The 27637-nt window shown below is 40.1% G+C and overlaps 2 protein-coding genes across 8 annotated transcripts; one reads left to right on the top strand and one right to left on the bottom strand.

The window, feature by feature from the left end:
• Positions 1–382: 382 nt before the first annotated feature.
• On the bottom strand, positions 383–23607 carry LOC148187667 (uncharacterized). Of its 7 annotated transcripts, none has more exons than XR_015778437.1 (5): positions 21004–22079; positions 20626–20750; positions 19176–19482; positions 17220–17321; positions 383–1771 (listed from the first exon to the last, which is right to left on the bottom strand). XR_015778437.1 is itself a non-coding variant. In XM_088086615.1 (5 exons), the coding sequence occupies exons 1-5, from the start codon at positions 21276–21278 to the stop codon at positions 1745–1747; spliced, it is 666 nt and encodes a 221-aa protein (XP_087942741.1). In that variant the 5' UTR covers positions 21279–22093; the 3' UTR covers positions 383–1744. The 7 variants fall into 7 exon arrangements, 3 of the variants coding, with proteins under 3 accessions (XP_087942741.1, XP_087942740.1, XP_087942739.1); XM_088086615.1 differs by lacking the exon at positions 19176–19482 and adding an exon at positions 11027–11163 and having other exon boundaries at positions 21004–22093; XM_088086614.1 differs by lacking the exon at positions 19176–19482 and having other exon boundaries at positions 21004–22093.
• Positions 23608–23978: 371 nt separating this feature from the next.
• On the top strand, positions 23979–27637 carry six3a (SIX homeobox 3a). The gene is made up of 2 exons (XM_042502451.2): positions 23979–24827; positions 26611–27637. The coding sequence occupies exons 1-2, from the start codon at positions 24136–24138 to the stop codon at positions 26801–26803; spliced, it is 885 nt and encodes a 294-aa protein (XP_042358385.1). The 5' UTR covers positions 23979–24135; the 3' UTR covers positions 26804–27637.

The following is a 27637-nucleotide window of genomic DNA, read 5'->3' as shown; positions in this document are numbered from 1 at the left end:
ACTGTGGCACATGGCCAAGACTGGAGACATGACACTTAGAAAGGTTGTAAAAAGACATTTTGCAGTAGTAAAATTGATGTACTGTTAAAAAACTTAAACAAAGTAAATGTGTTTTCAGGAAAATGTAATAAAAGTAAAAGTATGCATGCGAACGGTTTAAATATATTACATAAATCAAAATAATTAAGATAATCAAAAGGAGAAGCAGCAAGTCCTTATTCATACAGCACATGAGAAGTTTTTGCAGGAAAAATACTTTAACAGTGATTAAAAAAAAATAGTTGCAAGTTAATTTTCAAATTAATGAGCTAATTGTTTCAGCAGCACTTGTATACTTCAAATGCTTTGCGTAGAAAAATCAAAATTTGTAGGAGTTATTTAATAATAGTAATGGAGTCAAAAGTATAATATTTCCCTCTGAAGTGTAGTGGAGTAGAAGTGGAAAGTGGCGTGATCTTAGAAGTAAAAGTCAGTCAGATTTGTACTTTACTGGAGTACTTGAGTAAATGTACTTAGTTACACTCCAGCTCTGGTCAGCAGAGGGACTCACAGTAACTGAAATCACAGTGATTGGGATCTATGGACTAAATATAGTAAGCAAGCAAAGTTTATTTTTATAGCACCTTTCGCAGACACCAGTCACAAAGTGCTTCACAATCAAAATAAAATTAAACTAAAAACAAATAAATCAAAATAAAGTCCAGATAAAATATACAGAGAGAGCAGATAAAAAGAAAGGATTAAAACACTTCATGCTACCCAAAAGCCTGTCTGAACAGGAAGGTTTTTAACTGCTCTTAAACTGACTAGTCAGGTGACCTCAAACTGGATGGGAAACTATTCCAAAGTTTGGAGGCTGCAAACTGGAAGGATCGATCTCTCCAGTTCTTGAAGTGCATCTGAGGAACATTTAGAAAACCCTGATAGCTAATCTAGTATTTCTTTACCCCGAAAATTAATAATCCAATCATTATAATTACTCTGAAACATTATCAAAATGTAATAAAATGATATTCATGCAGTTTTTAAAGGTCTTCCAATGTAAAACGTATATTTCCTTCCTTCCAAGGCAGCAATTGTGAAAATTAGATGTTTTAAAATTTTGTCTTACCTAAGAAAAGAGCAAAAATAAGAAAACATTGGTGAATCCCAAAAGCAGTGGGTGCAAACAAAATGAGCACAAATCCTGGATACGAGCAAAAATAAGAGAAATATTTTTGTATATTGTTTCTTGCATTAGGCCAAATGGGTTTAACTCTAAATTGTACTCGAGAAATACCAGAACATAATACTTTTGCTGTGTAAGAAAGTACTGATCAGCAGTTTAACAGCACTAATTTGACTAAAAACAAACTGCATTTCTATAATTGTTTGGTCATAGTCCATGCAGTTACAAGCTTTGTTTACGCTCCTGCTCGGTGTTTCAGTGTCACAATGAAATCCCTCCTGACAGAAACAGTGACAGTCGGCAACAGGTTAACACTGGTTCCTGCAGGTGAAGTGAAAGAAATCCCCTCAGTTACATGAAAATCACCCACTTATAAAAAGAGGTGTCATGTTCCAGGTGACTCCGGTGCCATAGAGTTAGGCCTCAGCTTAATAATAAAAAAATCATAACCGGGGCTAAAAATATGCAGCCTTCCCTGAATGAAGGCGATGAGGAGGAGGATGTGATATCTTCCCGTCTTTAAAAGCAGTCTTCCTCTTTCACGCCGTCCCACTCTCCGATTGGTATAACAGGTAATTAGTGGTGTGTCATGGCCCCGGGGAGCTGAGGAACGAGGGAAAAGGTGGGTGAGGAAGAGAGGCAGGGAGAGTGAGAGAGAGATTTCTGATTACCTGACAAGTTAGGGCTGGAAAGGCTACACTTAGCCCATTAAAGATTTTTTCTCCAGCATGACATTTGAGAGCAGCTGCGAAGCCGCGCGCCACCTTGCCATTTCCCAGTACACTGGGCATCCATTTAGGGACAGGGATGGAGGGAGAGAGAGAGGCAGAGAGAGGGAGGGGGGAAGAGAGAGAGAGAGGCCACCAGGCCATCACAGCGGCACAAATGGATTTCATTCACCAAGGTGAACTGTAGTACACTGATAAATGCACTTCCTTGAATGTCAGCAAATGTCACCCAAGAAGCCATTTGCCACTGCTTTAATAGCTTCCCCAGACTTACGGAGGGAGTGACAGAAAGTAAGAAGGTATGAGGTGAGATAAGGAAGATGATGAGTCACATGGAGTGAGGGACAGACAAAGCGAGGGGACAAACAAATGCACAAGCGAAGCACACAACACACGAAAACGACGGCGGAGGGATTAAGGCAGAGAGAAAGAGAACAGATGAGAACAAGGTTGGGCTATTGTCACTTCCACATGATTAAGCAATTAGCTATTTGAGACGTCTCCAACAAGGTGGTGCAACGAGACAGAAGTGGCTATTTAAGAATATGATCCCTCTCTCGATTTCTGTCTCTTTCTCTAACCGTTCAGTTTATCTTCACATTGGTGTGTCTGTTTTTGCACCTGCCTATCCGTCAACTTCTGAATGTATTTACAGTATATGAGTGTTTGCCTCCTTTCACTCTCTGTGTGTACATAGATATACTTGCTTACACTCTCATACACACCGTGTCTGTTCAAGCAAGAGTCCACATCATTAGGTGTAATGTGAGAACTTGCAGGTTCAGTTAATGCCTCAGCTTCCTGAGAAGTGTCACGCGAGGACAGGGTTAAAACAAACATGCACAAATATGAGCAGATACAGGGCTGCACGTACACCTTTTAACAAGGGCGAAGGTTTCTTTTCAACATTGAGGGGACACGTGAAACAAGGGGGATTCGAGGGCAAACATTAGACACTTATTTTCCTGCATTCGGATTAATTTCCATCATAGATTGTATAAATAATGGACGTAGCTACTGTGACGTCGCCCACTGGTTTGTGGACTTTCTTTTGTAAAGCCTTTTTAAAGCCACGCGGCGATCTTGGCTTTTTGGAGTCAGAGGTAATTATAATTTGGTGGGAGGATGGAGCTGTGGAGGAGCAAGGGGTGGATTTGACTCATAAGCCACATTTGCACTGTTCATGGCAAGAATATCACGCCGTTATGCCGCCTCGCTATTATGTATATAACATCCAACCGTGGAAAGGGGGGACTGTGTGGTCCCGCCTCTGAGCCAGGACCGGAAGTTGTAAGGGCAACGTAACGAGCTCTGTGGTAAACGCAAAGTCAGAAAGCTGTGACCATGGGCAGCATGGGAACGACGTTTTGATGACGTGTTTATGTGTGCGACCCACTGTGGGAAACTTAAAAAGCAGCTGCTCGCGATTAGTGGCTAATACAAAGAAGAACAGCGGCTGTGAATGTCTGCAAACTGGGAAAACCATGAAATTCAGGAGCTCCTTACCCTCCGAGCAAAGGACGAGATCAGCCAGCATAAAACGGGGACGGTAAATGAGTAGCTAGTATGTCATACATTGACTATACGTAAGTATCTCATACAGCCCCACTTCAAAAATCCTGAACTATCACATTAAGATCCAGATGATCTGGAGGTTTTTACCGGGAGCCGAATTATCCGCAGAGATCTCTTCCTCTTCAAAACAAATGGACCCTGTGATTTAAACCAGTACAAATGCTAAATATAACACTATATAGAGCCAGTATTTGGTTTGTCTGTTTTGGGCTACTGTAAAAAAAAAACATGTCAGTGTAACATTGTCATCCGCATAAGGACCCGCTCTCCATATAGATATAAACTGTTCATTCTAAGGCAACAAAAACACAAACATTTTTATTTTCAGGTGATTAAACACGAAAGAAAACACACCTATTCTACTCTATTCTACTTCTGCCAATATGTCACGGTAAATCCTACACACTGGAACATTAATTGTTTCAGTTAAATATAGACCAGCAGTTATTCTTCAGCTAAAAGTGTTTTCTTAATCTTGCTTCAGCGTACAATATTAAAAGTCCAATGATAAATCCTTTGACCCGTTGCATGAGGTCATTTTTTGTTAGTAAAGAAATAGCAGATAGACTGAAAAATAAAAGCTCTGGTTTCCCCCAATTCCCCCACTTGTTTTTCTGCTTCTCTTTCACTTGTACAATACTTAATCCTGTTGTTTTCCTCACACTTGTTTTACTTCTTTTTAAAAACTTGTATATTATGTGTGAAACCTCCTTTTGTCTCACAACTTTTCCAGCACTTTCATGCCTGCATGTGTGCTCAGTATGCTTGAATTTAACAAATATGGCTCTGTGTGTGTGTGTGTGTGTGTGTGCGCGCGCGAGGGTGTGTAGGTCGTTTCGGCTGCACGAGTACAACGCTGGCTGCAGCCAATCCTAATCCCCCATTCATTTCCACAAGCAGTTGCTAAGGTTACAAATTACCTTTGGTGCTGGTAAGTGGTTTCTTTTATGACACTGGACGCCCTAATCCTTTTACTGAATACATATTTCATTTAGGATTAGCACAACAACGGATACAGTTGTTCTTAGAATATTCCAACTCCAGCGCTCTGTTTTTGTTCGTACTCATCAGGCACACCGCTTGCATATCAACGGCCAACTCTCCTTTAAATTAACTAAATAAATTAATAAATCTTATTTTATTTTATTTCAGTTTTTCATTCTTCACTCTATAGTTGCAGAGAAGCCTGAGGGGAAGTGAAACTCTATCAGGCAGGTAGTGTTAGATAGGTAACAACACAGCTATTATCTGGCAAACAATTGATTAGACCACATTATTCTCTTTTTCAGGTGTCTTTTAACAGATGGCAACAAAGGAGACGCTTTCCTTCCTTTAATCTCTGCCAACAGTTGATACACACTTCGTGACGGCTTTTAATGAAAAATAGGAACTTTCATGTTTTTCGGGAACTGAATTTGACTGTTTGAAAATGACAAATGGATTTGAGCTGATGATTGGCACACTGATTGAGTTTTGTGGTGCTTTTAATTCAACGCCGACAGATGTCATACATTCTCCTCTTCCCACTACAACCAGTATTGAAATGGGGTGTTTTTCCTCTAACTCCAACATCTCCATGACCTCAAAACTACATCTGTGTCCCCATCGTGTTATTTAAAACACACACAATGAATTTTTTACCCAGGACAGTCCAAGTCAGGCCTCTGTCTGCTTAAGTGTGAGGGGATTTAACAAGAGTAAACACAACTTTTATAGTTTACTTGATTACTAGAGAAATAAAACAAAGCATTGTCTACTTGATGGCAATGCAAAGAAAATTTATTTTTCAATTATACATTTCATACAAAGACGATTTAAAGTGGCTTACATAACTCATGCAGACGTCAAAGAAGACATACAGTACGTATAGATGTATTATAAGTATAGAAAAAAATTAATTAAATTATGAAAACAAATAAATAGAAGTGAGTTTAGGAAGCACAGGTTGGATAATGATCTGCGATCTTAATATTCAGTAGAAAACATGCTTTTATAGTTTTAAACATCAGAGTCACCTCTAACTCCTGGAAAGTAACACCAGTTTGTGCAGTACAACTAAACACTGCCTGTGAACAATTTACACGCCACAACCTGATGACCTGAGACATGTTGACTGTTGTAAAAATTAACAAAAGATATGTTTTAGTATTTAACCATACAGATATTTCCAGAAAAGCATATGGTATTTTAAACTCTACTTGTTCTTTGTTAGGACCCTATCAGCTGCAGCCTGAGCGGCTTTTTGGGGAGAGACCTGAGGAAAAAAACAGTTTAAGCTCAACCTGCTGGAAATAAAAGGGTGGATAGGTTTTTCTGAGTCTTGCCTGGACTTGAAAGCAATGATTCTCACAGTTTTTAGGATTGTAATAGAGTTTGTTATTGACTTGATGTGGCCAGGAGAATTTGAACTTGAGCCTTTACAGCAGGATTTCTCACTTGATTTTCAAAATAAAAGAGCTAAGAGTTGTTTTGAGGACAATTATGATTCTTTTAAAGGTTCTTCTTCTTTCCCTCTCTCTCCTATTTGATCTAAGTTGCTTTGTCATTGAAGAAGAGTTACAGTGAAGAAGAGAAAGATGTTTAAGGACCAAATTGACCGCAGAATCTAGTATAATAAAAAGGAAACCAGGATGCAATGGTGGAAGAGGTACTAAGGTAAAACACTTAAAAACACTTCAGCATAAACAGCCTCACACACAGACAGGCTGCGTGTATGCTGAAGTGTTTTAACTGGCAAAATTGTGTGTTTGGGAAGTACTGAGCTCAGACCTAGATAAATAAGACCTTTTTTTATACTGCATGAGTTGTATGAGAGTTTGTAAAAAGATGTTTTGATATAGTTTTGCTGATGTTTAACAACTTTTACTTCAGTTAATGAAAAATGTTCTCCTTTTTTGGATTCTTTGTTCGCCATGCAAGAAAAATTATGTTTTCTCGGTGAATTCAATTATAACATGAGCTGAATATTGATATGATCATTTTGGTGGAGAATTATCCTTCAAGTATAAGCACCAGTGCAACAATTCAATAAAACTCACCTACATATAAAAGTTCACTTCTAAAAGCATCAAAGGTACTTTCTCTAATGCGACTGATATTATATTATATATGATATCATTAGATAGTTAATACTGATGCATCGATGTGTAAGCAGCATTTTAGAATTATAGCTGGTTACGTTGGAGCTACATTTAATCACTGGATATTTTCTTTAGCCAAGCAGTTCACAATTTAAGAGGGACATAAGATAAATCTAAGGGGTCATAAGATGAGAAATGGAATAAGAAAGAAGAAAGTTTTTTTTTGCTGTTATTTGTAAAATGTTGTTTAATGAAATCTCTCTGGCCCTCAATCAGTTCTTTAATTTACACAGTATGAGCAGTTTCGAAGCGGCTGCAACAGTAGTATGTAGGGAGATATAGGCCAAAACGCTAAGGAACCACTTGTTTTAATTTTGAAAGAGTTGTATTTATAAACTTATCACTTGCTGTTTTAGGTAAAATCTTTATCTAATAATCCCCTTCGAGGGGCTGGTGATGTAGTTTAGCTTTGGCTATATATGCGTTTAGCCTGCATGACCACTGCTTGTGCAACTGTCAATGTGTCAACTCGTCAATTTTCTCTGTACTTGTTCCCTCGCAAACAAACTAATAAAATAAACAGCTGTCATATGAATGTAGTGGAGTAAAAGGTATGATATTTCTTGCTGAAATGTCATATTGTAAAAGTATTGTGTAGCAGAAAATAGAAATACTGAAGTAAAAGTGACAAAAAATGTATCTTAATAAAGTACTAAGTTATTTTCCTTCACCGCTGTCATGATATCATCGGATTTGATAGCTGACTACCTGCTCAACTGGCTGAATAAGTTGCTGTTTTGATAATTAGCCGCTGCTAACTGGCTGGCTGGCTGAATGACTGATGGGCATATTGACTGGCTGCCTGTCTGCCTGCCAAACTGACTGACTGGCTGACTATTGAGGCTTAGTCCTGCTATGTGGTGAGATCATCATCACTGGCAAGCACAACAAAAGACTGATGGGAAGAGGCTGTCAGCTTGTGTGTGTGTCTATGTGTGTGTGTGTGTGTGTGTGTGTGTGTGTGTGTGTGTGTGTGTGTGTGTGTGTGTGTGTGTGTGTGTGTGTGAGGGGCGGGAGGGATGGGTGGGTGGGTGTATAAGTGTGTGATGGCTTCATTCCTGTATCAACACAGTTCTCTCTGTGGATGAGTCAGTAGGCCAAGCCTGACCATCATCCTCTCTCATCTCTCTCTATCGCACACACACACACACACAAACACACACGCACACACACACACGTGCGCGCGCACACGCACACGCACGCACGCGCACACACACACACACACACACACACACAGGAAATCAAAAAGCTCTCATCACTCACACACTCACACACATACACACACACACCACACACACACGCACGCACAAAAATGTGGGCTTGGGGGTGAAGTGGTGCTTAGAAGGAGTGAACTTGGGGTCAGGGTGGAGAGAGACAAGAGAGGGACAGATAACACTTGTGTTGGAGACACTATGTTTTATTTTCGGCGTCTGTTTCTGTCGACTAATGCTGCAATTTTAAAACCGCTAAACTATTCATAAACAACGTTTTACAATCATATCATGGTTGTATTTTTCCCAGCTCTCTTCTCTAAAGGCGTGGAATAAAGAGAGCAGCAGAGAGAGAGAAGTGACAGGAAGAGCGGAGCCCTTGTTAGGACGGACACATGGGGGAAGGGATTTAGCGTAACACCCAGCTGTCTACCTGTCTGTCTGATTGAGGGGAAAGTGGGGTTTTCAGTGTAACACAGAGCCAAGCTGTTCTCCTCTGTGGCGGCTGAAAGTGTGTGTGTGTGTGTGTACTCTCGTTGCTTGCTTGGTCTCAGGGGCGCCATGGTGAGGAGGAGATAGGCAGACAACCAAAATCTCTCTCCCCTCTCTCTCCTGTCTCCAGTATAGATGTCTCTATACGGACACAAAGGGAGAGGATGAGAGACACCGAGAGAGATGGAAACAGAGGGAAGGCGGCAACAAAACAGGCCCTCTCCATGCCAATGCAAAGCCCCGCTGCACCCATGTTACTTTCTGTTTTTGTCTTGTTTCTGTCCGCTGAATCTCAACCGCCCGCTTTGAGGATATAAGACCTCTCCATTCTTTCTCTTCCTTCACTCTCTCCTATCTTTTGACTGTGCTGTCCATCCTGTTTCCTTCCTGACTTTCTCCTTCAGTGAAAGGACAGACTGAGCAGCGAGTTTGTCTGAGCTGCTTCATTCATACTCGATGTTATTGTCCTCTGAGCAGGGGCGTAGCACCAAATTATGGTAAGCAGTCTCTGTGGCCCCCTCGCCCTCCCTGTCTTCAGCCACATCGCTCTCACACACCTTAACATTATTTTTTAAAAAGTCAGTATGCTTTCTTTCCCTCACCTTTTTGTCTTTTTTTTTTGGGAACCCCAATTACCCGTTCTTGGGAAAAGACATAACAGTATAACAGAAAAAGACGTTGCTCTCTCAGTTCCAGCTGCGTTTGAATCCTACATTATAGCAAGATTTTTTGGTAAACCAGTGCAGCTGTAGTTGCCAGCATCCTACTGTTATTTTACAGCATCACTTCTGGAAATTACTTCAACAGTATATTACTGTTAAATTTATTAAAGTAATCTACAGCAGAATGTGAGGTCTACAGTGTAATATCAGCTCCAAAAAACATCAAGATTTACCATATTTTGGAAAAAAGATAAATTACTGTTAGGCTGTATTTTTACAGCAAGTTACAGTGTAGTTAGGGGGCGGGGCTTTACCATTTGGTGTGTTTAAGGGGTATGAGGGGCCTCGGAGAGCTTCCAAAGTTTTTTGATTGAAAGTTCGATCTTTATATACTCTCTATATAGAAATATCGCAGTAGTTTTGGGGCACCATGATGATATTTGTTTATGATATATGAGCTATTTAGATTTTAAATATATAATAAGTCATGGCCTGCGCAAGAACTACAACTCAGTAATGAGATATATTTCATTTCATATCTCCGTAAAAGATCTTTGTTTTCGGTTTGATTAGTTAAAGCTAGGTCCTGTGTAGTGTTGTGTTTTGTATGTTATCGTTGTTGATGTCGTTGTTGTGGTGGTGATGGGATGTGATTTTTTTGGTTTGGGTTTTTTTTGTGAGTATGTAATGTCATGTATCGAATGTGGTGTTTGGTGTGGACCCCAGGAAGAATAGCTGTTGCTTTGGCTATGGCTAATGGGGATCCCAATGAAAAATAAGTAAAAACAGAAACAGACAAATTGAAATTACTGTTGGCACAGAATTTGAAAAAATAATTTTAAAAAACTGGAAAAGTGGGCCTGGGTAATCAGGCCCACATTTTGCATGACCCTAAAATTGCTTTATCATTCAGTTGCAGTTGTTTTTTAATTCTAATGATATGAGCAAAGCTGGTACATAAGTTTATAAGGAGGAAAGCTGCTACTATTGGACTTAATATGATGAAATCTAAAAATATATCGGTCATATACTCAAATACTACTTTTTAATTAAGGCTATATGTATTTGTTTCATACCAGCTTTCAGTTACATATGATCCTAGTTTTTCCAATTATGCATCAGTTTGTGAATAAGTTTTATTTTTTGATTTTAAAAAATCTCTAATAGGATTATGTAACTGCAGTAGAATCAAGTCTCTCAAGTTAATTCTTAAACATTTTTCCTCTCATCTACAGAATAATAAATTTCTATTTAAACTTAAACTCCCTGTGGTAATATGGGAGTGTGCAAAAACAAGCTAATTACATACCTACTTTAAAAAGAATTCAATAGCTAATACAAGTTTTTTTTTAACATATAAGAATCTCATCCTTTAATGACTAATTTCTTAAAGGAATAATCTACATAACATGTAATTTCCATAATGCAGTCATTCTCATTACATTAGAGCAAAAGCCAGTAAAACGGTTAAAGGCCTGAACAATGATGCAGTGGCAATTAAAATGCTGGATAACCCACCTGACCTGCAGGCAGTTATCCCTAATGAGATAATAATAATCTCCTCTTAAAAAAAGAACATTTAAGTCTATTTCCTTTCAATAACTTACATCATTGTCATGCTGCTTAAATATGGTTAGTGCTGTGGATTCATCAGTGGTTTGATGCAAAGCGACATAAGTGGCAGTTTTTTAATCATTGGTTAATCATTCAAGTTCATGGACTTAAAAAACATTTATGATCATACATAAAACACCAAATTAAATTATAGGTGCAAAAAAAGTGAAAAGGTTGACCATGGTAGTTTATGATTATGAATTTGGATTAATTTAATGACTGATTTTTTTAAAGCATGTTTTATTTTATGTATTTGCTTTTGCTTTGCAATAAAAATGTGCAAAATGCTTGAGCATAAAATCTTGGAAAGTAAAAAATCAAGCTAAACTGCAGCAGCCTTGAACATGTGAGGATATAAATAGACACCAGACTCCACAAGTCCAAACACAAAAGATTTCTCAGGCAGCCGAGGAGGGATGCAAAGTGCTAAACTCACCAGCACCCAGTGACGTGGTGATATTGGTCGCTTTCCTGCCGGGGGAAGATTTAATAAACGCTGAAAAACAAACACGGTCTGCGCGGTGACGGGGTTGCAGCGGGGTGAGGACGGTGGCACACACTGGACACATCCTCCTGTAGGAAGGAAGCAGAGTTGTGGAGGGGGAAAAAAGCAAACAGGAGCCACGGACGGGTCTCTTTAACCCCGCCGTGAACCCGTGACCTTACCTTCCGACTACTTCCCATTACCTCTGCACGACATTTAGCCCACATACCGCAGAGCGCACACGCACACGTAGCATTGTGTGGGGCTGTTTGGGAGGGGTGCAGGGGAGCAGCGAGGGCGGCGGCGTGCTGTTCATGGAGGGGTCAAAAGAATGAAAACCACCGTGTTCACAGGGCAATTACAAAAAGGCATGGGCGCTGATGGTCTGTGCAGCCACAGTCAACTGGGAGAGAAAATATTATGGTGCAGCACAGAGGCTACAAAAAACAGCCAGGTTGCCAAAATATTACAGTTCCGTTTTTCACCTTTTTTTCATTTTATCTCTTTTTAATTGACGGATTAAAGGGGTTCACAGCGAGAGAAAAAAATAGGGACAATATAATACAAATAGCCAATCACAGAAATGTCCCCATTTTTATATCGTTATCGTTGTTGTATTACAAGGAAAATATCAAAAGACAAAATTCAGTATTGTATTGTAATTTAAAAAAAAAAAAGAACATTGGATGCTATTTTGGTAATTATCCTATGATATAGCCACTAAAAGGGACGTATAGCTGACTAAATACACATTGTTTGCATTGGTTTTTCGTTTGGTCAACAACTAAAAATCACACGAAAACTCGGTAATAATTAGATATTTCTATGATGTCTTCAACAGCAATTAAGCCTCCAAGAAATTGTTGTTTGACATTATATAGCACATTTTTAGACACCATCCCTATTATTTTCCTGGTTTGTGTCAGGAAACTAAAAACTATGAAAGTATTTCATATCCTACAATAAAGCTACTATAAAAGTACATAAAGCTGAGTAAATCTGCAATGGAGTTTTGTTTGTTTAATAACTAAAACTCACATTAAAACTCTGTAATAATTAGATTTTTTATTATAATGTTTTCAAAAACAATCCTGCCACCTGAAATCACAATATAAAGCACATTTTGTGCTTGCTTTAATTTTTTAATTTTTAAATTATGATGCCTTCAGCAGCAACCAAGCCTCCAAGAAATTGTCATGTGACATTATATAGCTCATTTTTTAGGTACCATTCCTGTTATATTCCTGGTTTGTGTCACGGAAACTATATTATAAACTATCAAAGTAGCCAATAGTATCCTAGATAAAGCTGCTATAAAATGACTTCTAGTTGTGAAAATGTACATTGTTTGCATACGAATTGAGTTTTCATTTGTTTAATAACTAAAAGTCACATTAAAACTTATTATATTTAAATTAGAATGCTTTCAAATGCAATCCTGCTACTTAAAATTGTTTTGTGACAATATAAAGCACATTTTAGCTACTATTATTATTCCTGGTTTATTTGGGTTTTATTGTGATAAAATGTTGTTTATGAGAACTACATACCGACTTCCAGTTGTATTTAATTCCCTGCGTTAATGCAGTTATATTTATATTGTTTAACGGGCTGTTATAGGCTACCAGATCTATGTTTTGCGGTCTGTGCCATAAAGAGTGGGGGGTTTCTTTTTATTTCCTGTGATATACGTGGTGCTTTTAGATTATTTTCCCTTTTGAAGTGGCTAAGCTGTCTCTCAAATGTTAAGAGATAGCAGGTTAACTGGGTGTAAAGGTCGCGGTTGCTTAAGAAGAGAAATGAAGCGGCCACAGGAGACACGATGCAGGGCAGCAGATCCACAACTACAGCTGCCACACATGAATGTTTGATAAGCGGGCGGGATAATGGCTCCTTAAATCAGTCAAACATAAACATCTCCATCGCGCTCTGACATCTGCCACCCAAAGCTAATAAATTAGAGCTGAATAATGAATGAACATTTACAATAATAAATGTGGAATATCTCGATGTGTCATTTAGCAAGAAATATATAGGTCAAGTCTATATATGCCTGACTGTTTTTATTATGACAGCACTTATGACTTTCACTGTTTGGTCTGAGCATTACTTTAAAAAATGTTTTCTTTGTTGTGTTTTGTATCTGCGTGTGGACACGGCAGGTTACACGCAGGCTTCATTGGTTTCAGCAGTGTGTGTTTGAGCCCCACGCGTAGGAAAACATTATGGTTTCAGTAGCAGGGAGTGGGTGTGCGTAGTGAGCGTATCTAACTTGATACAAACTACTGATACTGTAAGCCAATCAGCGCCGGACTGAGGCAAAATACACCACAACAAGCAGTGAGAAAATAATATTTCAGCTACGGGAAGAGATTAAATCGTTGAAATGCGCATTTCTCTTCGAAAATGACAAACAAAAATTTAAACATTTAATCGAACGTTTTTCCCCTTTAGTCTATGATGTGAATCAAATTTAAATTTCAGCTTTAATTGTAGTAAGTTGTATTTTTTTCTTGAGTAAAATGCTTGACAAATGTCAGTCGCATGGCCCTCTGGCTACTCTTTTTAAGTCTTAGAAATCACTTATTTCCACATACTGATTTAATAAGTACCTGCAGCAATTAAAGGAAGCTGTGGATAGAAAATCTTGGAAGATGCGGAATCTAAATCCGGTTGTTTGAGGGCTTTATTACTATCACTAATTGAGATATAGGCCTAAAGACTGCAATGGCAGTGATATGCTGACAATAATGCATGTTTACCTTTTTATTATTTTTGCAACACTGTTAGAAACAAAAACAAAACTATAAGCTCATAAGAATCAATAATAGCATTAATAGTCTGGTTCATACTTGCGGTTGTTGTATTGTTTTTTTTTGTATTATTCGAAACCTCTGCGATACACAGCGCACTACGAACAGAAAACTAATACCGAGCACTGTTTGTTTTGGAGTCAAACTGCTGTTGACTCGTTACAACTTTCCTTTCCTTTTTCCTTTCCTTTCCTCTCACCTGTGCAGCAGCTCGGCTCACCGTCACCCCTCCCTCCTGCTCTCCCAGACGTCCGCTATTGATCTGGCGAGCCAAACGGAAGCGCGTGACATAAATCAGATTGGACGGCCGCTGCTCATCCGTGAGTAACCGGCTCCTCAGCCGCCGTTATTATCCTGTAAGCTAATATCCAGTTATAGGACGGTTAGTTCCGGTCCTCACCTCTGATTGGCTGCTGAGTGGAAGCCGCTGTGATGTAATCTATAAAAAACACACCTGCACCGCCACAGCACCTGCATCAATCTGTTGCCAAGCAACCACTTCACACGGATGTTTTTGTTAATGAAAAGAAAAAAAAAAGCCAAATCCTTAATCAAGTATCAAAATGTATATATAAATAAACAATTATATTTTACATAATATAATTATACAACTATTTATATTTATTTTTAATTTTATTTTAATATTTGTCATTTTACAGATTTGGGTTTTCTCAGTGACAGATGATTTGAATTTTTAAAGTATTGAAAGTGTTAAAAGTAAGGTTGATAACAGTTCTAGACTGATGTTCTGGGATTTTTCAGGTTTAAGGGTTCTCGTGGTCATTTAAATTAACTTTCACAGACACCCGGGAGTGTCAGGAGAACAGTGTTTTTGAAGCCTATTAAGGTGGATATATCCCATTAATATTAATATCCTTGAAGTGATGTCCAGGTGGGAGAGTGAGTTAGATTAATTTGACAAAATCTCCTCCAAGTCCAGCAAAGTAGGTGTTACTGGAGGGCAAATAGATTTAATGAAAGACAGCAGAAGAGGATCCAATACATCTATGGGAGCAAAAACAAGCAGTCTACATATTTCAACAGTAACTATCAGCCTTTTCTCAACTACAGTGCATAATAAACTGCCACTGCTGTAATGAAAAACTATGCAAATTGTCCAACCAGCCTCTGTTTGCAACTGTTCTTCCAGTTTTCTGATATGCTGCCTTCCTGCCTGCCTCTGTGCAGGAATTGTTCTCCTGAACAATGATCACAGCCGTGCAGGCCAACAATCCCATGCACACTGAGCGGATATGACATGGCCCACCTCTTTTACACTTCTTGCCTGTCTCAAACTTGACTTGGGGGTAAACGGGCAATCGAGTGGAGTAATGTCAAAAGCTGCAGTCAAGGAGGGAGGGAGAGGGGGAGACTGGGAGGGGGTGGGGGGCTGTGACGTCGGTTTGGTTCATTGCGTGCCATGCAAACACCGCAACAAACAAAATGTGAGACAATGACAGGATCGTGGGTGACACGGTGACTGCAACCTTCACTCAGACGCACAAAAGAGGGAGAGAGGGGGCGCACTTACTCGATATGGATCTATGGATCACTCACATTAGTCGATTACAAAATAAAGCTTTAATGAAAGCATTATTCGCTGAGAGAGAGAGAGAGAGGTTGCTACGCAGAATACTTATACTGCAGCCTGTCTATACTTACTGATTCTTATGAATCAAAACTTGACGTCGGCTATTGTGTAAAGAGGCCACTTTCAGAGTGTTAAATCATTATATATATACAAGATTATTGTAACATTGTTATCGGCGTTTTGGTGTTCAGGGCTTCATGACTGTAAATGTGGCTATAAAGACCCTCACTATGATAATGACAATACGATATTGCGATTAGTTTGCCAAATTGTTAGTTCCCAAAACCTCCAAGCCGGTGATAGAATTAACACTGGACTCAGTCATTTCTATGTAGGCCTACTGTTTTTGTTTGTTTGTTTGTTTGTTTTGGTTGATTGTTTTTAGCTGGTCAAAGTGGGACCATTTATGGCTACTTTATTTGCTTGGGGCAAAATTACTTTTTTTGTGTTGTTTTTTGTTCAACGTTTTACAGTTTAATCGGAACCTGTTAAGTAACTAATAACTAAATCATCAAATTTAAATATAGTGGAGTTAAAAATGCAACATTTCCCTCTGATATGTCATGGAAATGAAGTCTAAGGTGGCATAAAATGGACATTAAAAAGTACCACTTCCTCAGAACTGTAGACCTGGGAAATGTAAGCAACATACTTTAGAACAATTTATCTCAATGTTTTTTTTAATAACATTTAAATATAGTAAGCTTAGACACTTGGCTCTAGTAAATGATATTCCTTTACAGGTAAAACTGTAACACTGAAAGTCAGGCCTACTTAAATTAGGTACAAAAGTATTATCTGCAAAACTTCTTTGACGTATAAAAAGTAAAAATACTAAATATGCAGAATAGCCCTCTTTGGTGTGTTTTGTTATATAGTTACAAAGTATTGCTTAAATATTAACTGTAGTGTATTAACATGTAAATAGGCTATGTCAGATATGGGTGAAATACTAATCTGGAAAAAGTCATAACCGTAGCTGGCAAATAAATGTAGTAGAGTATAAGTACAAGTATTTTTAAGTACAGTACTTGAGTAAATGTACTTAGTTACTTTCCACCATTGCCTTACTGTTATGTCTTCTGTCTGTGTATCGCAGCTGTTTTCACACCGCCTCATAATCTCCTCCGCCCTATCACTGTCTTATAAATAAGCGGCTGTTTCCCCGCTGAAATGTTAAAATGGAAAAGGTCAGCAGTGGAGCACGTGGCCGGCCCAGCAGCATGTGAACCCGGCCGCGTGGCCAAAGAGTTGAGCGGCCTCGACTGTATGCATGCTGTCTGAGGCATCCACATCTCCCACATTAGCGAGCTTTGAGAGCGATATGTCAGCCAGAGTAATTACGGCCTGTCAGCTCCTGTGACACCGGGCTTAAGGGCCATCTCCACAGCTCCTATCTGCATCTAAGAGCCGGCCCGCTTAATCAGCCCTGACAGTCAAGTCCAAAACAGTCATATTTTCCTGGAGAAATTCTGTCAACATTTGTGCTGATGTAACTCTGGCCAGCTCTCCAGAGTCCAGAGTGCACTTTTAGGGCCCACACATGCAGATGAGTGACTGATACTCACAGAGTCTTTAAGAGTTGGATGTTTGACTAAACTGAAGCTGAGAAAGTGGAGGTTTTACTATTCAACAAAGTCACTGGGGAGTTGAAGGTGAGCATCATATGTAAAGCTCGGGGCAACGCATCTGATATGCACCCATTATATTTATTTCTCTGTCTCCAAATCAACCCATCTACCTGGAAGAATGAACACTGCACGGCCTCCTCCAGCGCTGCTGCTCCGTGTCACACTGCTGCCGCTCTTTAACACGGGGGGGACCAGGCGGCTGTGCGCCTTAACTGATGGGGAGAGAGACGACATGAGAAAATGCGTATTTGATATAGAAGAAACGGCATGAGCAAAGAGGCTGTATGAGTGCAAACGTGATTTTTTTTAGAAACAGTTGTCAAATATATCAAAGATCCCAAACTGTTTTTCTGTCACTATCAGCAGGCGAGAAAGTGCCAATGACCTAAATATACACTGTAAAATCTGACAGGTTGCTTTTACTGAAACAATCTAGGACAATGACTGTCTTTGAAATTCTAAGTAAATGTAATTATTAGTCTTAATTGATGTTTACCTTATATCTCATTGCTAAGTTTACTTAAAATTTAGTTATATGTACTCAATTTTGTGAAGTTGTTACAACTGAAGTTTAATTGTCATGTCAAGTTTAATTAAATCAGTCTTTATAAGTTTTAGCAACTTCAGTAAACTTTATCATATTTAAGTTATATCAGTAACTTGATTTACTGAAATTGCAAACACTTAGAAATAACGAGGTAACTGCAGTTGACATTTTTAAGTTGCAACAACTCCACAAAACTAAGTATTTACAGCTAAATTTTAAGTGAAACAACTAGATATAAAGTAAACACAGTTGAAGATTTGTAGTTATATTTACTTTACTTTTTCAAGGCAATCTTGATAATCTTGATTCCAAGATTATTTTGAGTAAGACTAACCTGATTTTACAGTCTGGCCACTTTGTCACCTTTTGGCGGATATTTTACAAGCAATGGCAGATCTCATTTTTGAGTGCAAACCTATTATGTAACAATAAAAAAATAAGCATCTTAAGTCTTCAATTCAAGGAGAGCAAAATACTCATAATTTCACTTAGCTTACATCACCATAAACAAGCCAAATATAAAAGAAAAAAGCAAGTATCCTCTTTGACCTGAAGACTTGAGATGTGCTACCTATTTTCACTTCTTTGAAATAAGCTCACTGGGTTTTAGGTTTGGCACTTCACTGAGATTGTTGAACCTCTTTTTCTACATATTGTGTAACAGTTTGTCAGTTCAATGGACGATTAAACTGCCTATTTAAAAGAATTAGGATGGCGTCTCATTTGCCAAAAACAGCTTGATAAGAGAAAATATTGTCAAATGTGTCGCTTTTATTTTAAAGCACACAACTGGCTACTAAAAATATGTAAATGACCTCTTAAAGGGGGAGAGAAAGTTGTATGACTCCAAAGAGAGCATATACTCACACCCACATTAAAGTGTAATAATAGAATACATAGAAGTTGGACTTTTAAATTCATCCCAAAATTTGGTGGAAGCCACCTGTTTCGGAAATGATGACCGTGGCGCGGAGGGAGAGAGACCAGACGAGCCTAATTGATTTTTAAGTGGTGTCTCTGTGGGTTAGGAGAGTAAGAGGGGAGTCCACTTCAGGGATCCGCCAAACTCCTCCAGTTTGTACCTGAATTGAGGGGCAGTGATGTGTTGCTGATGCGGCTCAACAAGCCACACTGGGGGCCAGACGAGGGGTGGACAGAGGGGCCAGAGCCTGAACTGCTGCTCGGTGCTCCGGTGGGGGTGGGGGGTGGAGGGTGATTATAAGTGAACTTACTTCTGCAGAGGCAATAAGCTGACATGTCAAGCCTCATTCAACAAACAATAGAAGACATATCAGGTTTGTGATAGGGCCACGCAAACACCCTCGTGCTCTCTCTGCCCTGTCTGTGATCACACATCCTTAAAAACTCAATTTCAACACATTTATAGTCTTAAATGTGTTATTATTAGATACAAGTGGGTTGCCAACGTCGCATTCTTATAAAAAGGAGGTAACACACGCGCGCGCGCGCGCGCACACACACACACACACACGCATGCATGCATCACGGAGCCCCGGACCTGCAGAGAAAAAGCAACTCTCCCTGAGTGAGCGGAAGAAAAGGGGGAGAGAGGGAGGCCGGTTCGCAGCTCCACTCTTCCAGGGTCTCACACACAAGATCCGGGCGCGCGGCTCCATTGAGTACGAGGAGGCTTTTGCATGGAGGTTCATTAGAAGTAACGAGTTGACACAAGGTAAATCTTAATGTTGAGGCGCCTTTCTCTACCGGCCCGGGGAGGAGCCCTCATTAACTGTCGCTAACAACCCGTGTAAATACACTGATTGGACAGCTCCGATACAAGCTCCCAGCCCTGCCAGGAAGTCCCCCTAATGAGACCACACAATAAAAACAATAAAAGAAAGGAGAGAGAGAGGGAGGGACAGGGAGAGAGAGAGAGGTGTTAAAACTTTTGTACAAGCTTTTGCTATTAAAGTTGGCGCCACATTTACAGATCATTATGACAACACTGTCAAAAATTGTATTCCATCGTCGCATTTTTTAATTTCTTTTATTTCAAGTTAAGGCGCTGCCGTGTCTAGTGCATGCTCCTGGAGACGTGCACGGAGTTGTGACCTATTGCACCTGTGATTACAAGTGCTAAGTTGACAACTGTTTACAGTTTTAAAGTACAGTAACCGACTTAATTGTTTTGGCGCTTTGGGTCATTTAATTAAGTACATCATAAGCACGAAGTCCTGCGTAATTTTAGCCTTTAAACGGTCTTAAAAGGAAAAATAAAATAACATTGCACAGCAGCATGACATAAGTTTTATCTGAGAGAAGAAGAGAATGCACTGCAAAAAATATCAAAAATACTTCAATCCTAATTTTATCATGCTTTCCCCCAAACGCGGTTAAATTTTGCAATTGGCATTAAGAATGTTTCCGCATTACATAATTTTCGCACAAAAACGTGTTAGATTTTTAAAACAAAACGCACCATATCCCGTTATGAATAAAAAAAACACTGACTTACAATATTTATGAAACTAAGCTGTGATACAAACAAGTGATATCAGCATAGCTCATTGTCAGGAATTTCGCACTTTTTCAGGAAGAAACATATTTTCGAAACTCAGCGGTTCAGTAAATGACTTGTTTAGATCGATACTTTTTACAGTGTGGACTCTGTGCAGAGTCTCCGCATCCTGGCATGGCCAGCATGGGACGGAGGGGATTGTGCGCCCCGTCCCGACAGCATTACACATCTGCTCCGCAAAGGCACAGACCTCCCCGGTGCTCGGTTAATAAAAATGGCAAATATAGCAAATTAAAAACGTTTTTTGTGATCTAACAGAATACATCTAGGGGAGGGGGGGGGGGGGGCTAATTAACTCTAAACTAAACAAATCTAAACTAAAAAGGGATGATAAGCTTATCGATATCATTTTATAAATATTTTTAAAATGTCAGAGAAATACAAAAATAGCCGTCGAACATTATTGGTAGCATCATAGACTGAAACTTACAGGAGCAGCGGTTGCTTTTCCATCCAGCTCTTGAACAAATTGACCAGTGAAACAGCAGTGGACCAGTGTCACGTCCAGTCCCAAGCTCGAGTGGTGACAGTCCGTGGACTGGACTCTGTTCAGCTCTGCAGGGGAGGAAGAAGAAAAGAAGAAAAAAAAACGAGCAAAAAGAATAAAAAGGAAATTCCTAAAATTTTTGGTTAAAAACCACCAGCACTGCATTTCTACATTACTAAAAACTGTCAACGATAATTAAAAGTTCTCACGTTAAAAAAAATAAATGCATGCTTGCACGCGTACATGCATATAACATTATAAAGATGCAATGAGTCTAAAGGATTAACAAAAATGAAAAATGTGATTTCTGGGGGTACATACCCGTCGTTGCTCCAAAGTGTCGTCCTGTGTATTGTTGAGATGAATCCAGGATGGAGCAGCAGGCACACGAGTCTCTCCTGTGTTTGCCAGGGAGGGGTGTGCTGCTTTTTCTGGCCAGCCTCTGCCAAACCGGGGTCAACGAGGGAGCAAAAAATAAAACAAGACCCTTTTCTTTCGTGCTGTCTTTCTCTTTCCCTCTTACCTTTTACAGTCAACACCTTTTTCTTTCTTTCTCTCAGCCGGTCCCCTTCTCTCTCTCTCTCGCTCCCGTACATGACGTAACATCAGCTTTGTTTATTTGCTGCCCTTATTGGAACAGACTGATAAAGAAAAATAACTAATTGGCAATTATGGAAACTAACATTTTAGATTCATTAAGTGCTTCAAGAATTGAATCTCTTTTACTTTATATACATAAAAGTTTTCCAAGCAAAGTTTGGCAAAGTGATTTTAAATCAATTAACAGAAATAATGTCACACGTGAAGAAACATGTCTGTGCAAAGCAGATGACAGGCGCCTCTGTCTGCTTGACCAACACATTAACAGTGTTTCAGCGTGCAAAACGTGTTTGTGTTGTCGTGTCTGGAGGTTTAGGCTGTAAGTAAACGGAGAAGACGCTAAATGCTCGATGTGCATTCAGAGCTCTCGTCCCCCGCTGCTCGGAACATTCAGCAAGCCCTCGGATAAACACACAATTACGGCAGGTGAATAAACTTGTTTGGGGGGTGTTAATTACATGCTTAACGTAAACAAAAGCCATGTAAAAGAATGTGAATTACCACTGGCTTTCCTCAATCCCCCATTCAGGTTTTACATTTCACCTCTAGTCTTTTTCGAGAAGTGATTTCCGAATTGCCTGCGAGGGCTACTCCCAAACAAGGCTCCTCCAAAACATAATGCTGGATAATACCTGCAGCCTCGACTTGAATGGTGATCACCTAAATTGGTGCACCAGGAACCCAGTAAGGTAGGAGGCTTTGCATATTCGGAGTAGTGCTCCTAAGCTGCACTCTCAACTTAATTTTGGGGTCGTGCGTGTGTATATGTGTGTGTGAGAGAGAGGGAGAGCGACAGAAGGAGAGAGAGAGAGAGAGAGAGAGAGAGAGAGAGAGAGAGAGAGAGAGAGAGAGAGAGGGAGGGAGGTGGAGGGCGTGGGGGGGTATAGGCTAGGAGGTTAGTTTTAACACCAGCATGAAAATACCAGCCTTTACTTCCAGTCCACGGAGCTTTCCAACGGGACCAATTCAAGTGCCACTTGGAATTAGTTTGTATAGCAGTGCAGTGGACAGGTTTGATCCCATATACTACCCCCCACCCCCACCCCTTCACACGCGCGCGCACGCACAAACCAAACGCATGACCCTGCAGCAGGATCATCACAGCCCCTGCTCTGTATCACATACACCTACAGACAAACACGCGTGAATACATGCGGGAATTATCCTCTTTTGCCCAAAACACCCGTGCGTAAAAGTGCGCGTAAATGCACCTGCAGTTGATAAAGTATGTCACTTAAGGTGCGCATAAACAGGTAGCACTGACTGTACATGCACGGTCTACTCACTGTCAGTCCAAGCTTGAAGTCGGTGGTCTATCTGGACAGCCCCGGAGAATGTGCAAATCTGAGAGAGAGGGAAGGAAAAGTTTTGAATTCCTGAATGATTTTGTAGAAAGGCGGCTTAGGATCATTATGTCAGCTTTATTGAGGGCGGATTAAGCGGAGTCTAGATGCTACGCCTTGTACACGGCCCTTTCACAATGTGAGCACTGTTCGTGTTAGAGTGAACTCACACTATTTTAACACCCTATAAGCCCTGTCTAAATATGAAGCCGTTTTAGCCATAAACATGAAAATCACACCGCCGTGGCTACTGCTATAAGCCGAATCCTGTGACTGGATGTGGACATTGATCATGTCCTTACCACTAGATCAAATACATGAAAACTGCTTTTATGTCCCCAAGAAGCTTTCATGTTGCCATTTGATTGTAATTCAAATACTAATGGTATTAATTAGGAGACTGGACTATCAAAAACACCGTGATAAACTGGTGGCATTAAAAGGGTGATGCCATTGGCAAATTAGTTTTCGAGCTCAAACGCCATGATCTTTGTTTAATCAACACAACGTTGCGCATCGATATTCATTTGGAACAATAAATTGTGTTGGTTGGAGAGGAGGCAGCGGGCAGGGGGCCAGGGCTGCGCCCAGCGTCCCGGAGGCAAGGCCGGGGACAGCAGGAGGGGGAGCCGCGTCACACTGCAGCCTCCACCCGGACCAGCACCCACCAAACACACCAGCGAGCCCGAGTAAAGTCATGCCATGTCTTTCAAAATCACCGGTGGATCCAGGGCAAACGCCAAAAGATTATAAGATTGTGTCAATTTGATCTTTTAGAGAACAAGAAAATGGAAAGTGATAACATATATGAAAATGAAAGACGTAGAACATGACGCCTTCTTTTCTCTCCCATAAAAAATGAATGGACTGATAAAAAGATAAAAAAAAAAGTAGCTACTACGGGAAAAATGTACGAAAATAATGTGCAAATTGACTCGCTTCAATTCAAAACGTGTATTCCGGAGTTGCAGTCATTGGTTGTCCATTTGTCACCCTTTTAAAGCTCCCTCTGCCTCCCTCCCTCCCTTCCCGTCTCTGCTAAGCATCTCAAGTCTACATATCTTCTTTAGCTTTAACGAGCCTCGTTAAGATCGCAATAATATTCCACCCTCTAATTGCTCATTCCATTCAGCAGATAGGCGAGCATTGGCTTGTGCCTGATGCGCGCGGTGCGGTGGGAGGGTTGCTGTGGAGATCGGAGACTCTGATAACCCCCCGTGCGTGCTGCACAAGTGGTGAAAGCCTCGCGCTACGTACTGGCTAATGATTGGCACGCTTGACAGTGATTGGCAGGGCTGCCATGACAACGCTACAACGACACCAAGAAGACCAATAGAAAAGGGAAACAAAATGTTTCAATGCTACACTCAACGGCGGATTTAGGGGGGAGATATTATGAGGCTGGTGTCATTAGGCGATAGCCATTGAATCATTCAATCTTTTTTACTTGCCGTATTTTTTCGGTTTTTCCTTTTTCTCGATAATTTTCTTTCTCTCTCAGGTCATTTCCATGGTTTTCAGATCCCCTTTAGAGCTTTATCCCTCCCATTTCTTCCTACCAAACTTCGCTGATCGCCCTGTGCTCCTGGCGAACAGCGCTCCCACCACCAGGTCTCCAGAAGACTTGTCCATGTTTCAGCTACCGACCCTCAACTTCTCCCCGGAGCAGGTGGCGAGCGTCTGCGAGACGCTGGAAGAGACCGGAGACATCGAGCGGCTGGGCCGCTTCCTCTGGTCCCTGCCTGTGGCTCCGGGAGCATGCGAGGCGATCAACAAGCACGAGTCCATCCTGCGCGCCCGGGCGGTGGTGGCTTTCCACACGGGGAATTTCAGAGACCTCTACCACATCCTGGAGAACCACAAGTTCACCAAGGACTCGCACGGCAAACTGCAGGCCATGTGGCTGGAAGCACACTACCAGGAGGCCGAGAAGCTCCGCGGTCGTCCCCTCGGACCGGTCGATAAGTACCGGGTGCGGAAGAAGTTTCCGCTGCCTCGGACCATCTGGGACGGCGAGCAGAAGACGCACTGTTTCAAAGAGCGGACACGGAGCCTGCTGAGGGAGTGGTACCTTCAGGACCCATATCCAAACCCCAGCAAGAAAAGGGAACTGGCTCAAGCCACTGGACTCACTCCTACACAGGTCGGAAACTGGTTTAAAAATCGGAGGCAACGAGACAGAGCCGCGGCGGCCAAAAACAGGTTGGTGATTTTTTTTTGTCCTCGCTGACAAAACACAACAATGCAAGAAAGTTTGTCTAAAAGGTATAAAAATGACAAGAAAAAGAGGATATATTTTTTTATGAAACATGTAGTTGTGTTTACGGACAGACTGTCTGGTGAGAGGACGAGTCTGTCTGGCAGGGGGAGGGAGCAGGCTGCGGCGACATTTTTGTTATGAAGTGAAATCAGCTTGAACACCGAAAACACTATTTCTGTTGTTTGAAATATCTAAAACTACATTTTGAAAGTACAAGATGTTATTTTTTTTATTGCGAGGACCTTATTTTCGGCAGATATAAAATTTAACTTTGCGGATATTTTTAACACAATGTGGATTTATCAGAGAAAAATAAACTATTAATGTTAAAACTCAAGTTTGGCGTTCAAATAACTCCTAATAATAATAAAATCACAAACGGGTTCGCTGTTAAACTGAAAAGACGATTATAGCCGAGTGTTTTTACATAGAAACAGCTTGTTTACGTTTTCCGTGAGAGTGAAAGTGCTGTAATAACTCACAGAGTGATCAAATTAAATATAGAAACATTACTGTATTTCACTTATTTATAGTTTAGCCACTATTTAGATGTTAGCAGTGCAAACATCCCTGTGAAATATTTTTAATCAGTTAAAAGCAAAAAGTATAAAATAAACAGGACGGGATACTTCTTTATATGTATTTGGACAAATATTAAATTGTTTTATCTTCACCTTTAAATACATTTCAAATTGTTTTATTTTGCAAATAATTTTAAATATTATTGTGTTTGCTACCAAGGCTATGTAACTATTTATTTAAGCTACACAGCGTAGCGTAGCCACATTTATCATTCTAACATGTAACTTAGCACTGTTGAAAAAAGATTATCTCAAAGGATAACAGAGATATTATTGATATTACTTGACAAAAATGAGCACGCGTATTAAAAGAAGACATAGGCTGTATTCATAACATTAAGTGTGGTATCATTCCATTGAAATGCTATAATTGATTAGAAAATACCTCGGAGAGCACTAAGCCATATGAACACTATTCTAATCTTTTTTGCTAAATGAAGAGATATATTTCCAGCCTGACATTATCCCGCCGTGATGGAGTTATTATCATGAGTGGATTGGAGATAAACATTTAGGATGATTGGAGTAACCTGGACCTCGACGTCACTCATTCATACATCAGACTGAAATACATCTGTGGTCAAAGCCTCACGATATTTTGGTTCAAGGCCTATATTTTATTTCAACAAATAATAACAATTTGGTTATGAAACAGCAGAGTCTTTTGGATTTGTAGGATAAATAAAACCGTGCAGCACTGAATAAAAATAATGATCAACGTAATGGTAAATGATGGCGACAATAAAAGCAGAATGAAATAGCTGTTTTTGTAGAAAAGTACCTTTTATAAAAGTTTTACTTTTCCTACAGTGATATGACTCGTAATTTAAACGCCAGATTGCTGACTTGCGCGTTGCCTACTTTTGCAGAAGAAAAACAAAACAAAACAAAACAAAAAACCCCAATTTCTTCTAACATTTGGTAGTCTAAATAGTGCTGTGTTTTGTCCCCTGAAAGCTGGCTATTTGATAAAAGCATGCATGCATGGCTGGGGCCGGCAGGGGGAAAGAAAGGCGAGTTTGAACCCCTATTTTGCAGGAGGAGGAGGGGAAAGGGGGACATTCTCAGGTCTAATTGCCATTTCTCTCATTTTTTTTCTCCCCTTCTTTTTACCCTCCCCTCCTCGCTTCTTTTCTTCTCGCAGGCTCCAGCACCAAGCAATAGGACCGAGCGGTATGAGGTCCCTGTCAGAGGCCGGCCTCACCCCTCACAGCTCGGCGGAGTCGCCTTCAACCGCGGCCAGTCCGACCACCAGCGTTTCCAGTATGACAGAGAGAGTTGATACTGGGACGTCCATCCTGTCCGTCACATCCAGCGACTCGGAGTGCGATGTATGATACGGAGAGGAGAAAAAAAGAAACACACAAAAACAAACAAAAAGAGAAATATTTACAGGGAAAATGGACCTGAGAGGAAGAAAAAAAGACTTATGAAATATCGCGGATGAAAAAAGGACCGATTGATATAAATATTAAAATAAAAAGAGATAAAAGCACGTCGTTTTTTTTTTATTATTAAAAGCGCTTTCAAAGGACCCACGCCTCCCCCTCCTCTTCATACCCCCACACCACCACCACTACAACTAGACTACTTGCATGTCTCTCTTTTTTTAAATTTTGTAATCAGGGAGAATAACCTGAATGCAAGATTTTCCATCAGGAACATCGATCAGAGGGAATAAAAACAGATCGTCTTGGTGTCTTCGTCGCTTTTGTTTTTTTCTCTCTTCCTCATCTCCGTTTTTTTGTTGTTTTTTTTTTTTTTTTAGTCCAAGTGCTGATGATGATGGTGATGATGATGACGGCGAAGCAGCCGCCATGCAGACAAGATGCAATCCTGTTTTTACTTTGTGTTCATCAGACAATCATTTTAAGTCGTAAGCACCTTTTTTAAATACACTTCTGTCACTGCCTGTGTGGGGTACATGGTTTTAAAAAAATGTCGAACGGAATCGTTTATGACTGTATCAGATTTTTATTTTTATTTTCAAAATTTTATATTGAATTATGTATATCTCAAATAATGCGATCATTCTCCCGGTCTGTAATATACGTGTAGAAATATGCTTGTACATAATTATTGCTCTCCCCCCCGTCTCATCCTCTTTTCTATCCCTTCCTCACTTTTCTTGACTTGGTGTTCCTACATAAAATATTTGTCAAAACTTAGAA

Source organism: Plectropomus leopardus, chromosome 13 (assembly GCF_026936395.1).
Source record: "Plectropomus leopardus strain MGB_pleo_1.0 chromosome 13, ASM2693639v1, whole genome shotgun sequence".
NCBI classification, from domain to species: domain Eukaryota; kingdom Metazoa; phylum Chordata; class Actinopteri; order Perciformes; family Serranidae; genus Plectropomus; species Plectropomus leopardus.
Note: the sequence above shows the minus strand (reverse complement) of the source record. Positions and strands in the feature narration are given on the sequence as shown.